The sequence below is a fragment of the Mixophyes fleayi genome, chromosome 2 (genome assembly GCF_038048845.1).
Source record: "Mixophyes fleayi isolate aMixFle1 chromosome 2, aMixFle1.hap1, whole genome shotgun sequence".
Lineage (NCBI taxonomy): Eukaryota > Metazoa > Chordata > Amphibia > Anura > Limnodynastidae > Mixophyes > Mixophyes fleayi.
Genome location: NC_134403.1, coordinates 229,299,650 through 229,313,388, shown reverse-complemented (window position 1 = coordinate 229,313,388; position 13,739 = coordinate 229,299,650). Strand labels below are relative to the sequence as shown.

General features: G+C 37.6%; 1 protein-coding gene across 1 annotated transcript in view; it reads right to left on the bottom strand.

The window, feature by feature from the left end:
• The window catches only part of HEATR6 (HEAT repeat containing 6), a 113,588-nt gene extending 100,067 nt beyond the window's left edge, over positions 1-13,521 (bottom strand). Inside the window, exons 1-4 of the mRNA XM_075195575.1 lie at positions 13,232-13,521; positions 9,311-9,418; positions 5,359-5,499; positions 4,855-4,970 (exon numbers count right to left, since the gene is read on the bottom strand). Of these exons, the coding sequence (XP_075051676.1) occupies positions 4,855-4,970; positions 5,359-5,499; positions 9,311-9,418; positions 13,232-13,483 (617 nt within the window). The 5' untranslated portion in view covers positions 13,484-13,521. The remainder of the gene's footprint in view (positions 1-4,854; positions 4,971-5,358; positions 5,500-9,310; positions 9,419-13,231) is intronic.
• Positions 13,522-13,739: the final 218 nt, after the last annotated feature.

Below are 13,739 nucleotides of genomic sequence, written 5' to 3'. Positions count from 1 at the left end.
GGATAAAGTCATTTCAATTAAAGTCTAGCAAACTTGGTTGTCTTTGTCTGAAAAGATGCGTACGGTACGCTATGACGTACAAGGGCACGCTACGGCGTGAAAGGGCGTACGCATCCACTACACGTGGCAGCAACAGTAATCGGTCTTTTACCATACATTCGCACAAACACGCATACTTATAAAATAGTACACATTAATGGTAATTGCAACACATAGTCAGTTATGTCGAAATATAGTAGTATTTATATGTTATATCAGAGTTATATGCATATTAGTGAAATACACAGAACGGGTTAAAGGAATAACATCATGAGTGGTATCATAATGAACCTTATTACATATCCTACTGTTTGGTTCACTCTGCGAGGGAATCGCAGAGTGCATACGCAAGTTATGAATGATAGGGAATTATGAACTACTTAAGACTAAGGAATCCGGGCGGGAAGAGCAGAGCATACCCCCTGCAGAGATGACCCCCTCCTTTGGATTCCTTAGGATGAACCAGCCAATGATTGACGACCCCTTGGACATTCCTGAGACCGGGACCAATAGATGCAAGCTATACCATCTTCATTGTATTACTGTATTTGATTGTGTATATAAGCAGCAGCTTGTGATCCAGAGTGCAGACTTCTTGTCCCCAGACTTCAGGATTGAATGACTGCACTGGATCCAGAGCGCCTGCGATAAGTAACGGCTGTATTTACTATTACTTCGCTTGAGCATATTTTTCCACTTATTGCGAATAAATCTTTGTGCTTTGGAAACACAAATCGAGGTTCGACAATCGTTATTGGTTAGCGACGATACGCACATAACACTAGTTTCAAACAAAATTACATCCTGTTTGTCAAAGTGATATGATACTCACAGAGATTTAAAGAAACACTGTCATGGCTTGTTCTTATTTTAATTGCTTTACTCTCTAATTGGGTGTAAATGTAAATAATATAAACAAAAAAACTGGTCCTGTCTGCAATTCTCATAATTAGTATGCAATTATATAATCCAATAAAAAAAAAGGAGTAATTTGTAAGATTTGGAACTGCCATAATGAGCTCCATTAAATTAGTATTATGTGTATATTGAAAGCAAATAGACAACACTAACGGGCCGATTCAATTCTGCCGAAAATAACGCGTTAAGAGGTTTTACCGTTAATACGGTAAAACTGCGCATAATTACCCTTGATGCGGTAATTTCAATGGTGGATCTTTACTCGCGAGATGAAATCCAGGTTAAAATTACCGTATTAACGTTAACACTGTTACTATATCCTCTGAAGAAGTCACTTTATGTGATGAAACACGTTAGAGTGTAATTAATCATTTATACTTCCAGATCTGGGTCTCCAAGTGATCATCTGCCATGAATTTATATCTATGAAAGTTTTTATTTTGGGATATTATCCAGCACGATCTGGTCACGAAAACATCAGTGGGTTGATAGCACTAAGGACGGTGACTGCATTCAAATTGGAATCCTTATTACATAAACTACCACCTCTGCAGTATCTTTCTCACCAAATCTGCTCAGCTGAGAGTATATATCTGTGAAAGTTTGGTTTTGGGGACAGAATCCAGCAGTTCTTATTGTGCGGTCTGGCCGCTAAGACATAAGCGGGTTTATCAGCCCTGAGGAAGGCACCTGTATACAAGTATACAAGTTGGATTATCTACCCCATAACTTTTACCCTGGCAGTACTTTGGTACCGTGAGTATTGGAGACCAGTTCATATATTTGATCTGTGTGATGCGATCTCAGCATCTAAACACACACAGTGTGGCTGTATTGAAGTCCGTTCATTTTATTGCTCAGTATGTGCAAATACTTAATTTTTCTCGTTTTATGAAGGAGACTTTTTAATGTAACATTTGCGCATATAAGATTTGTTTCTTGGTTCATACTTAGAAGGATAAGCCTCTTGAACGGAAGCTGTTTACAATTGACTGCGTCGGTGGCGGAACAACGGATCATTTCTAAGTTGGCACCTGAGTGGGATCCTATAGCCATCTGTGAGACTATCATTCAGGCTGATCATCTGAGAACATTTTACCTACTCATATATTGTTTTCCTTTAGGGTTCTATGTTTTACAGATTACTACATCTTTTTTGGATTGTTTATTCTGTTAGGGTATGTGATTGTTGTGTGTTGTTTTCTAATAAGTTGTGAACGTTCTGGTGATATATTAGTTCAGCGCACTGAAGACCAATTGATTTATTAACATTGAACGCCGTTTTTAATATATTGTACTACAACACATATTAAAGCACTTGTGTTAATTATACTTTGTATTCCACAAATAAAAATAAAATAAAAAATGATATATATATATATATCTATAATATAAATGTCTAGTGGCGTGTGTTAGTCTGTGTGTGTGTGTGTGGAAAAAATAAAACCAAGCTGCAGCGCCACCTGCTGGGCGGAGTTATACACTGACCTACTAAATTCTTAGTGTGTGTGGGAAAAAAAATTCAGAAAGGGCTGAAATTTGGTATACTAAGATGTTTTTAATTTGTTAATTGTTAAAAGTGTTTATAAAGATTTAAAAAAAATATATATATATATATATATTTCTTGAAGGAGAAGTGACAGTTGGGAGTGGTTGGTGGTTGCCGGGGGTGACAGTGGGGAGTGGTTGAGGCCTCGGCTATGGCCCAAATGCATGACAAGAACCTTTTTAACACCTTAAGTAGCTTGATTTGACTAGAATGCATGAGTATCATGCACGGGTTAACGTGTGTGTGTGTGTGTGTGTGTGTGTGTGTGTGTGTGTGTGTGTGTGTGTGTGTGTGTATTATATATATATATATATATATATATATATATATATATATATATATATATATATAAATAACGGATGCCATTCTCAGCGCTGTGTATATGTTTTTTGATATTTTTTTTCTAGGATCTCACGAATCCTTCATAGCTGCGAGTGTGGCTTTCATTACAAAAAATATTCTGAATTTACACCTATCAGCACCCAAAGTTTTTGTCCTTCACTGTTAACGCCGCGCTATTCGCGGCAGTATTGAATCTGCCCCCAAGACCGATTGGCTATTTTTTTTTAGAACATCTACTGAAAGACTATGAAGTATAGTTCATGCCATATCGCATGTCATAGTTGCCAACATTTTAAATTCATTTCCAGGGAGATACTGCTGCTGAGCTGGCAACACTAGGCACATCACATTTGTCTTGGTGGCCCCGGGAGCGCTACAGTTCGAATAATAAGACGAGTTTACTGGATTTGAGAACATGAAGTTTACATTTTTAATAACTTTTTTGAGTCATTAGAGGAGAGCAAAGCAAAGCAAAAAAAAAAAAAAAGAAGTAACTTAGCACCTCGGCAAAACCGTGTTGCATTGAAGGGATTGGCAAATTTTAAATGTGGGGACAGATTTATATTTGGGGTAGGGCAGGTCCTAGATTACATGTGAATTTCAGTGTAAAATGAAAGTTATCACGAATTTGTGTTCTGCATGAAAAGCAGCCAGTATTTTCCTTGTGTGCAAAATAAACTAATTTGCATTGTAACATGGTTTGTCCAGGAGAAAGTTTACACTTTTTTTTGCCTTGCTCTCCTTAATGACTCAGGCCCATAAAGCCAAAAAGAATAAGAACTGCTAAGCATTTCCTTAAATATTCTGAGAAAGATGAATTTTATTTTCCAGTTGGTCATTTCCAGGAACAAATCACTAAACGCAGGAACTGTCACTGGCAACTACAGCGTCCCCCCCCAAGCACCTATTTCCCGGGTGCTCCATCCAGCTGTTTTTACTTGCCACTCGGCTCTTGGAGCCCAGCAGAGTCCTATTATAAAAGAATAAACCATTGTTTCTCCTACTATAACAGGCACTATGTGAACACTACAGCCAACAGTGTGTGTTAGACCAGTGACCACCAGTCTGACCAGTCCTGCAGGTGTGGGCAATAACCTTCAAAATTTTTCAATATTATTGCAAAGTATTACAACTGCCTCCACCCAGCTACTTCTTAATGCCACCTGGCTGGCAAAATATTCTGGGGAAAACACTGAACTATGATATTCATTCACTCAAGTGCCTAGAAAGCTAGGAAGAAAACTAATCCAACACAAATCACGATATAGGAAAAATATATGCAGAGAAATTCAGAATGGCACCTGCAAGGTCATTTAAATAATTTTCAATATCCGGGCAGCACGGTGACTTAGCACTTCTGTCTCACAGCACGGAGGTCATGAGTTTAATTCTTGACCATGGCCTTATCTGCGTGGAGTTTGTATGTTCTCCCCGTGTTTGCGTGGTTTTCCTCTCGGTTTCCTCCCACACTCCAAAAACATATTATTAGGTTAATTGGCTGCTATTAAATTGACCATAGTCTCTCTCATGTGTGTATGTAAGGGAATGTAGACTGCAAGCTCCAATGGAACAGGGACTGATGTAAGCGAGTTCTCTGTACAGCGCTGCAGAATTAGTGGCGCTATATAAATGATGATGATATTTACCCTGTGCTTATTTTTGAATATTTTTTTACCTCTTTAATGGCAAATACTTGTTTTAATTATATTATTAATACCTGTACCAAAGTAAATTTCATATTATTCTCCCCATTTACATGGGTCCAACTGAGTCTTAGGAGTTTATAAACAAATATTTTAACAGTCATGCATTGTTCAAATCCATGAAGAGAGAGAAGCAGTTATAGTAATCTACACTAGCCGCTCATATCTACTGGCTTTATAGAAACTAAAGTAATAAACTGAAAGACATAGCAAAATCACTTACACAAGCAAATCAATCTTTCACAACCAGATAAAACGAAAGGTATGTGGAGTATTCCTTGATCAATAAGAAATCTTGCTTACCATAGACATAGATTGGCCATGCTGTGAACTGCTGCTTTCAATAACTCAGGATCTGACTTGCTGGGATCACTTAACCGTACAAGGATCCCAGTTGGCCCCAACAAATCTGGAAGATACTGATTTGCAGAAATAGAAAAGATTCAATTTAATATTCAGCAAGATTTGTCTATCAGTCAGTAAAAAACATAGCAGTGTATGGATGCATTTTGCAACCTATAATAAGCTTTATGGCCTGTTTACACCAACGCTTTGTACCAGTGCCTGAGGCACACTGGTGCAAACATATTGTACCAAATATGTGCTGTTGAGTATACCATCAAAAGGAAGACTAACTTTTACCAACTTATATAAATTGGACTCATATTATAGAACATGTACAGATACCTAAAAATGAATTGTATTACAATTTATAAAATTAGATATTGGCTATCAATTGGTGTTATTAGTCAGAAAATAAAATCATAATAAATCAATAAAAATGAGTCAAAGTATTACAATGCTTACCTTTTGACACTTAGGCCCATTGCTGTAAACTAGGGCTGCTACTGCATGTAGAATTTCAACATGGGTCCAGGAGCTACATTGTTTCAAGCTAGAAGTAGAAAACCCAAGGAGATAATCCAAATTCTTCTCATCAACAATAACCTGACACCGAAGGAAAAAAAATTATCTAAGGCTATATAAGATCAAACCAGATACTGCTAAAATACATATAATTATGCCTATGATAAAAGAGGCAACATATTAAATTATGCATGTTAGTTGGAGAAGCAGAATGCCATGTTTTATGTATTAGGCATATTCTGCAAAACAGGGCTTTATGAGATTATTAATATATTGATTCACACTGACACAAGATAACATCAGGACGAGTGATGTATTAAGAGGAATGTAAAATTGCAGTTAATTTTCTATATGTATTACCGTAGCTGTTGTTGAACTACTAAGGTGCATAGCTGGGATAAAATATAAATCATACCATTTAGTATGCAGGGTTCAGGGACTGGGAAAAGGAAAGCTCCAGCTGGTACCCTGACCACGCTCTTTCACTTCTGGCTGCATAGCAATGTTTGTACCAATTTCATTTCATATATTTAAGCACAAAATAGTGAAAACCCAATGTTTAAAAGGCAAGTGAACTGCCTTCATCGGGCAGAGGTTAAAAGCCAACCTAGATGAATTTTTAGATACATAATGGGTTAGCAAACACCTATGACCCTGGAAGAAAGTTAAACCAACAGTTTACAGGCATGCTATATTATATATGGTACATAAACAATTTACATACAGAAAGACAACAAAAGTTTTCACCAACAGATTATTTGCATTTAAATCATTTCACATAAAAATATACATCCTCCGTAAAGCAAATAATGTTTATGTTAGTATTTTTTCAATCTTAAAACAGTGTATTAACATTACTGTCAGTAAGACAGTTTATTTATTTGTTTCAGAAAATCTGTGCATACAAATTACCTGATATTGACCACAGTAATGTTTTGAATTACAGCGGACAAAAGACAGTTTGCAGGTTAATTAACTATTCATTCAAATGGGGCCCCAGAAGGAAGCTATGGCATAGACATATAATTAGTAAAAGGGACCGGTGGAAAACGTTTTTGCGATTACCACCATAACGACACCTCCAATAAAAATGCGACTCTGTAAAAAAACAATGTAAAAAGAAGCAGACTTACCTGCATATCGATGTTGGAGATGTCCGACAGGCGCAGGATACTGACCGCAAGTGACAGACTACTGAGGTGTCCGGCAGGAGACTTTAACGTGAGTGCGACTTGTATCCCTTTTAATTTAAAGCGGCAATGTCGAACCTTGCAGGTTAAGTGTTTAAACACTTAACCAAACATTGCCGCATATCGGACATCTCAAACGTCGATATGCAGGCAAGTCTGCTTCTCTTTGCATCGTTTTTTTACACAGTTGCATTTTTATTGGAGTCCTCGGTGTCGGAATATCCAGCACTGATGACTCGTACCCAACCCAAGGGAGTTCAGCCTTCTGGCTGGATGACATTATAGCAAGGGGAACCCACGCTGCAGGTTTCTCTGCTATAGTGTCAGCAACACAGCCTGTCTTAGCTTAGTGGTGGAAAGGACTTACTCGAGGGGAACCAAGCTGTTTATCTCGCTGATTTTGCTGGGGAGGAGAGGGATACTTTCTCTTTCAACTTAAAGTTTTTCTACATGCTAGTAAGATCATCATTATTAACACAGATTTTCCACCAGGGGTAGACCAACCACAACAGATATGCTTCCTGATAGGCGTATCTGTGGCTGCTTCCACCTCTACACTGTAAGCAAAACCCCTTTTCTGTACTTCTATGCTTGCCCTCCCCTTCCGTCCTTGTTCCGCCTCTCTAAGAATAGTGAGTAGTAAGAGATGCATCTCCCTGTACATAGAGACGTATGCATTATTCGTGCACATACGCAGTATGGAAATTCGTATTTTATAGAAAAAGAAGCAAATATATCCAACTCACCATCAGGTCCTTAATATAAGTCACACTTTAATCTTTCACTTCATTCAGGCAGCACCTAGACCTTTGCTTTATGTGCGATGGCAATGCATCACATGGGTGCAGTTAACAGTCAAAAACAGTATAAGAGAAGGTATGACAATACCGGGTTTGATGTAACCCTCTGTGCCACACAGCTGGCCTATCCGGTTCCAATAAAAGGTTCAAAATCACCCAGTCAAATATCCAAATTAAAATAAATAGGTTTATTTAACAAAATGATAGCACCAAACAGCAATAATCATATTTAAATAATAACCTGCAACAAACACCACTACAGTCTGGCACAGACTGCATACACTCCACTTTTGGCAGAGACACAGCTCCCCAAGACCTTGAGAGGTAGACCAGAGCAAAGTACTCGAGGGACAGATTATCCCTTTCCTGTGAGGGCAGAGTCCGAGGCCTCAACGCCAGCCTGACTTCAGCTATCACTGATTAGTGAATGCCAATTTACTATTCTCTGGAGCTCCTTATTAAAGCCATAAATAACCTTCTCAGGAGTTTCAGGACCTGCCTGAGCTGTCCTTTTCTGTATTTTATCTTTTCACATACAGACAAAATGATAGTAGATGAGCCACTCTTGATATAATTAAGGAAAGGTATTGTTCTGCAGCTATACAGTGGAGTTTGTTTAAACAGGAATATCACAATCCAGACACATTACATTTAAATACACAATGCAGTCTATCTGTGGACCTTTTCTCTTTCTTAACACATGAGACCTCCTGGTGTGATGCACATTCATAGGACTACTGGTGGACAATAATCCTTTTGCCTAGGCTGAAACAATAGACCAGTCTGCAAGATAAGAAAACTAAGCTGGCAGACATTTTAACTACTTACAAATAGAATATATAAAACTTTAAATATGACTGACAAATATGGGGAACCAGAGGGTTAGAAGTATATGTTTTTATAGTCCATAGTTTGTGAGAAACGAGATGCAGACAGGTTGCGGTGATATTAATGCCTCGTTCACCACATTAGGCTATAAACAAAGAGTGTAGCTACATATGCAAATTTGTTTTAGACACATAAGTAACGTTTGGTTAGGGTCCAGCTATTTTCTTGTTACACCTCTAATGAAAACCAAATGAACAATACAACAGATGATTCAACTTTCAGGTCGCTTGGCACATGCATTTTTTTGTAACATAATTTTACATTTTATGGCTCATCCAATGAATTGTCTATTTATAGGCTTGCGCACATGGGCATACTCATATCCATCTCTCCTCTTTTCCATTTTAAAGCGTGTATGAATAAGGTCTGACCGCCTTACTGTATTCTATGTTTATCAACTGGTCATCAGATATTTCAGGAGCAGAGTACGTTGATTTGGTGGGAGTCAGTGACTGTTCATTTGTGCATTAGTGAGGAAAGGTCTACAGATGTGACAGGTGCAGCAATATTGTGTGGGAAAGGAGGCAATAGAAAGTCATCATCTGAATGTTAGATAGTCAAAGGACCAGGGTTCCCAATAGCCAAGTAATATTTTCAGTCCTCTCTCACGTTGATAAAAAAAATATTGTTGCATCAAATGCAGGTCAATATGAAATGAGGTTCATACATACAATCTATTTACCAGGAGAACGAAGATGAGACGGAAACTCACATAGATATCATTAATGCACACAAGTGCTTTACCAAAGTATATTATGGAGCAGGGATGTGTGAAAACATTTCCTATTTTCATTCACCCGTTACATTATCTGATTTGGTTGCACTGATTGATTTGCTTATGTTCACTGTACCAATTCTGTATCTGTCTCCATTCACCAGGCAAAAATGGAACAGAGGGGGATAAATAAAAAAATAAAAAACTATTTAAACACAGCTAAAAACAACGTATTGTAAGGAATTTTCAATTACGTTTAAGACTTTTTTTTATAATTGATTACAATTAAAGTTTCCTACCTGAAGTCTGTTGAGCATAAAGTGTATAAGTTGACAAACTTTACTGACAAGATGCTCTTGGCTGAGTTGCACAAGGCGACACGCTTGAACGAGTAAGGCACAAACCTCCTGAGATTAAGAAAAAAAAAAAAAAAAAAAAGAAAAGGATGATGCACAAAATTGAATTAAAGATACTATACTATAGTATTTTTAAAGAAAAAAATAATCAGACAGTGAAACATCATTCAGGAAAGAAGTTCGTACACAGAAAAAAGGGTTTGTTACTATACTACTGCACCAACAGAGCAATCCAAGTAGACTACTAGATCACCAGAATACCACGCCGAGACTCCACATCGGCCCATACAGGGCTTTGAGCAACACACATTTTGAGCATAAACATATTGCACGGCAACCCTAGACCACAATGGCTAAATACTTAGCTATAAAACCACCAGAGTTACAAATAGTTATTTCTCTACCCTCCAATCTACCTTACCACTCAGCTTCTAATTGGTCCCTCTTTCCAAACTATCTGCTTTTTAGTGCGATAAACATTCCTAAACCACTTTACTTCTCTCTCCCAATACATTACTGTAACAAGCTCTAAACCATCGAGAGCTACAAACAAACCAGAGCTATACCAAGTCTCCTCCAAAGTTTACCATCCGACCCTTCTCTCCCCTCCCTCTTTTTCACCTACAGGTCAACAAGAACACGTTCGGGAGACCTGGTGAACCACAAACACAACAGGGTCACACTACAAGTAGCGTGTTCTTCCCAGCACCTATTTCCTGAGTGCTCCACCCTGCTGTTTTTACTTGGAGCCCAACAGTCCTATTATAATAGAATAAACCATTGTTTCTCCTATTAGAACAGACACTATGCGAGAACTACAGCCAACAGCGTGTGTTAGACTACTGACCAACAGTCTGACCAGTCCTGGCAGGTGTGGGTAATAACCTCCAACATTTTTCAATTATTGCAAAGTATTACAACTGCCCCCAACCGGCTAATTCACCTGGGTGGCAAAATTTTCTGGGGAGAACACTGAATGAGAGTTGATAAATCCCTACAAGGACAACTGATACAATCATTATCTACATAGGACCACTAGAAAAACAGACCCATATTATAAGGATAATTGATATACTTTTACATGCTAACTCTGACTCACACCCTCTATACACTAAACCCAGTTTGCTACACAAAGGTAAGCTATTCCCCAACAATAAGCGCAGGCAGATCTTAACCCTCTTCTACTATAAACATAAGTTTCTATTTACTCTCTTGCTTTACCACTCCAGTCACAGCTATTTATTTCCATTGGCATACTGTAAAACGATCTGAAACAGAAGTGGCCATATGAATCACTGTATGCACACTATAAATCACTGATCCTACATACACAGTAAATACGCTTGATCCTTTCATATAACATGCTACCTTTTGGCATATAGTTTGTTTTCACAAGGGCCTCTGTGAATGGACTGCTTTATCCTGATTGCATACTTTTAGCTCTAGTCTTTAACGTCATAAGACCCAACATTAAAGTGTAAATTTTATTGTACTAAGGATAATGAAATATAATCAAACATTACCAAATACTTCAAGAGTAAAAAAATTACTATAGTGGTTTGATTCCTTCTACATTATTCTGTACCTTTTTATTGTTTTGTGATGGTACTGTTACTATAGCTGTTAAGGAAGAAATTTAGTCTATGACTAAAAGCATACTAAGAAAGCGGAGAAGTACATTAACAATCCCAAAATACAAGTGTATTTAACATTCACATTACATAAAATGGATGATTGATGGTCAGATATTTCTACCATATGAATTCTACCACTACTTCAAGAATGCTATACGTCTTATGCATATGTACATACACGATTATCTGTTATATGCACTACTTGCATTTTTCCTCTGTGCTGCAATTGTAAAATAGATACAGTGTGACACTAATGGGAAATTCTTTTATGTGAGGCCACTGACCTGTTCTTTTCTTGCTGAGAATACATAACTGCATATATTGCTCTTTCATTCAACAGCCCTAATACAGAATGGCTGAAGTGGCTTAATTGTTGAGGTCAGTGAGTAGTTGCTTAAGTAAACTCAGTCTTACCATAAAAAAAGAAATGCTTTTAATGGGGTTATGTCTTTGCAAAAAAAAAAAAAAAATTATAATTCAGATGAATACGGAAAAAAATAAAAAATTATACTCAACATTTTGCACTTGCTGTGTGTCACAATAGGTACACTTACTATATGAAAGCATGTACTGCCAGATAAAAAAAAGGAAATCCCAGTGGCTCATCCAACTGATCTTAATTATAAGAAAAAGACTGTTCCAAAATGGATACCTTGTTTTTGTAGCAAGTATCTCATTGTGCAAAAAAGTGATTTCAAAATATGTTTTTAAATGTTGGAATAGCTATTTATTTTTTAAAATATATCTAGGAAATATTTGCCTTCTGACTGCCCCTTATGCGTTTCCAATTGTGCTTTAATAAGGTTGTTCTGCAGGCTTTCATAGAAAATTGTTCAGTAGATCTATCGATATTGTTTGACAATATTTATTACTGGATTCAGTATTTTCAGAAAATGCACTGTCTTTTAATTGTGTGTTACAGCCATCTGGTTTAGGGCTATGTGAGATGGACGCTTTGAATGTCAGCGCTTTCCAAGCTAGAAAAGCATTACTATTCATAATGTCAAATAGCTCTATGCTAACACACAGAAGAGAATGTGGAACACTCCTGCCATGTCACACAATAGAGATTAAGCTCAGTAACATTACATGCAGTATTTTCAGAGATTAATCGTTCCTGTATGACAGGGAAAGAGTCTTCCTAACGCATTTCAATGTGTCGGCATGGTGCAATTTGGGCACTATAAATACGAACACTTTTCTCACTAATAAAAAGCTAGCATTCAAAGTGCTCATCTGACACCGACCTAAAAGTGATTGCAAATAAGGTCTGAAAATTTAAAGCTGTAGAGGAAATAATGGAATATAATCAAATTGTAATAATTATTGCAAAAATAAAATACTAAAGACTGCAATACCAAGGATTGTGTGTAAATGTCCAAAATTATGAAAATCATAACTTATAGTACATTTTATTTAGCACCAATCATATTATATAGTGCTTAACAGAAGATATGTAATCATTCACATCAGTCCATGACCATTGGAATTTACAATTCAATGCAACACTTACATATACACAAACAAACTAAGGTCCATTTTATAAGAAGCCAATCAACCTACCAGTATGATTTTTGGACTGTGGGAAGAAACCAGAGTATCCAGAGGAATCCCACACAAATATGGGGAGAACATACAAACTATCTCTCAATGAAAGCAATGTAAAGTTAAATAAAGAGAAACTTGAGTGGAGTGTGTATGTTCTCCCCATGTTTGTGTGGGTATCCATTGGGTACTCTGGTTTCCTCACATACAAACATACTACTAGGTTAATTGGCTTCTGAAAAAAATGGACCCTAGAGTGCGTGTCCTGTATGGTAAAGAATTTAGACTAAAATCCAATGGGAGAGGGACCGCTGATTCCATAGCACAGCTGAGTAATATGCTTAGTGCTATATAAACAATAATAATTTAACTTGTTTGTTACTAATTACATAGCAAAACACTTTGCATGCAAATTTAAACGTTGGTAAACAGCATGTCTATATTGTTAACCCCAAGGGGATATTAAATAGATGCAGAGTTAGATCCTGGAATTTTTGTGCAGCTTTGGAGTTTTGCTCGCAGGATTTGAAGTCTTGCCAGAAACCTTGACCAAAAGCAATTTATTAAAAAAAAAAAATAGTTTGAATTGCATGCAAGCACGCATGCCTACTAAACACAAGAGAGGTTATCGGCCTCTACAATGACTACACGGTTATTACTGCACAGAGTAGTATGTGTCCCGCACCTCCTCCCCGATCCCCGGGGCTCCCTGCGTGTAGTCCTGGGAAATGAGCTGGTCGAGCAGCAAATTGATCTCGGTGCGGAAACTCTCTGACTCGGAGGGCTGCAGACTGTGCAGTTTCTTCAGATGCCGGCGAAAGTCTCGCACAGTATCCGGCTGACTATAAGACTCCGATGATAAATGGTGAGAAGCACCCGGTACCCGTCTGCCATGCGACATTTCAGTCACGTCTCCAACACCTTCCTCAGACGCCATGTTCCGTTTTGACGGCAGGTTGCTATGGAAAGCAAGTCACTTCCGAGATCGACGAGATGAAGGTTTATTCTGTCATCATTCTGCGCAGTCACAGTGCATAACAGTACTTCCCACAAGTAAGATGTGAAACTGATGTAAAACAAAATAGTAGCGCTGCTGAAAAGACACAATCAAAATTTAATTTGCATTTGCTACACTGTACGAGACAACAAGACTTTTTTTTTGTTTAACATATGTATCTTTTTCCAGTGTCATG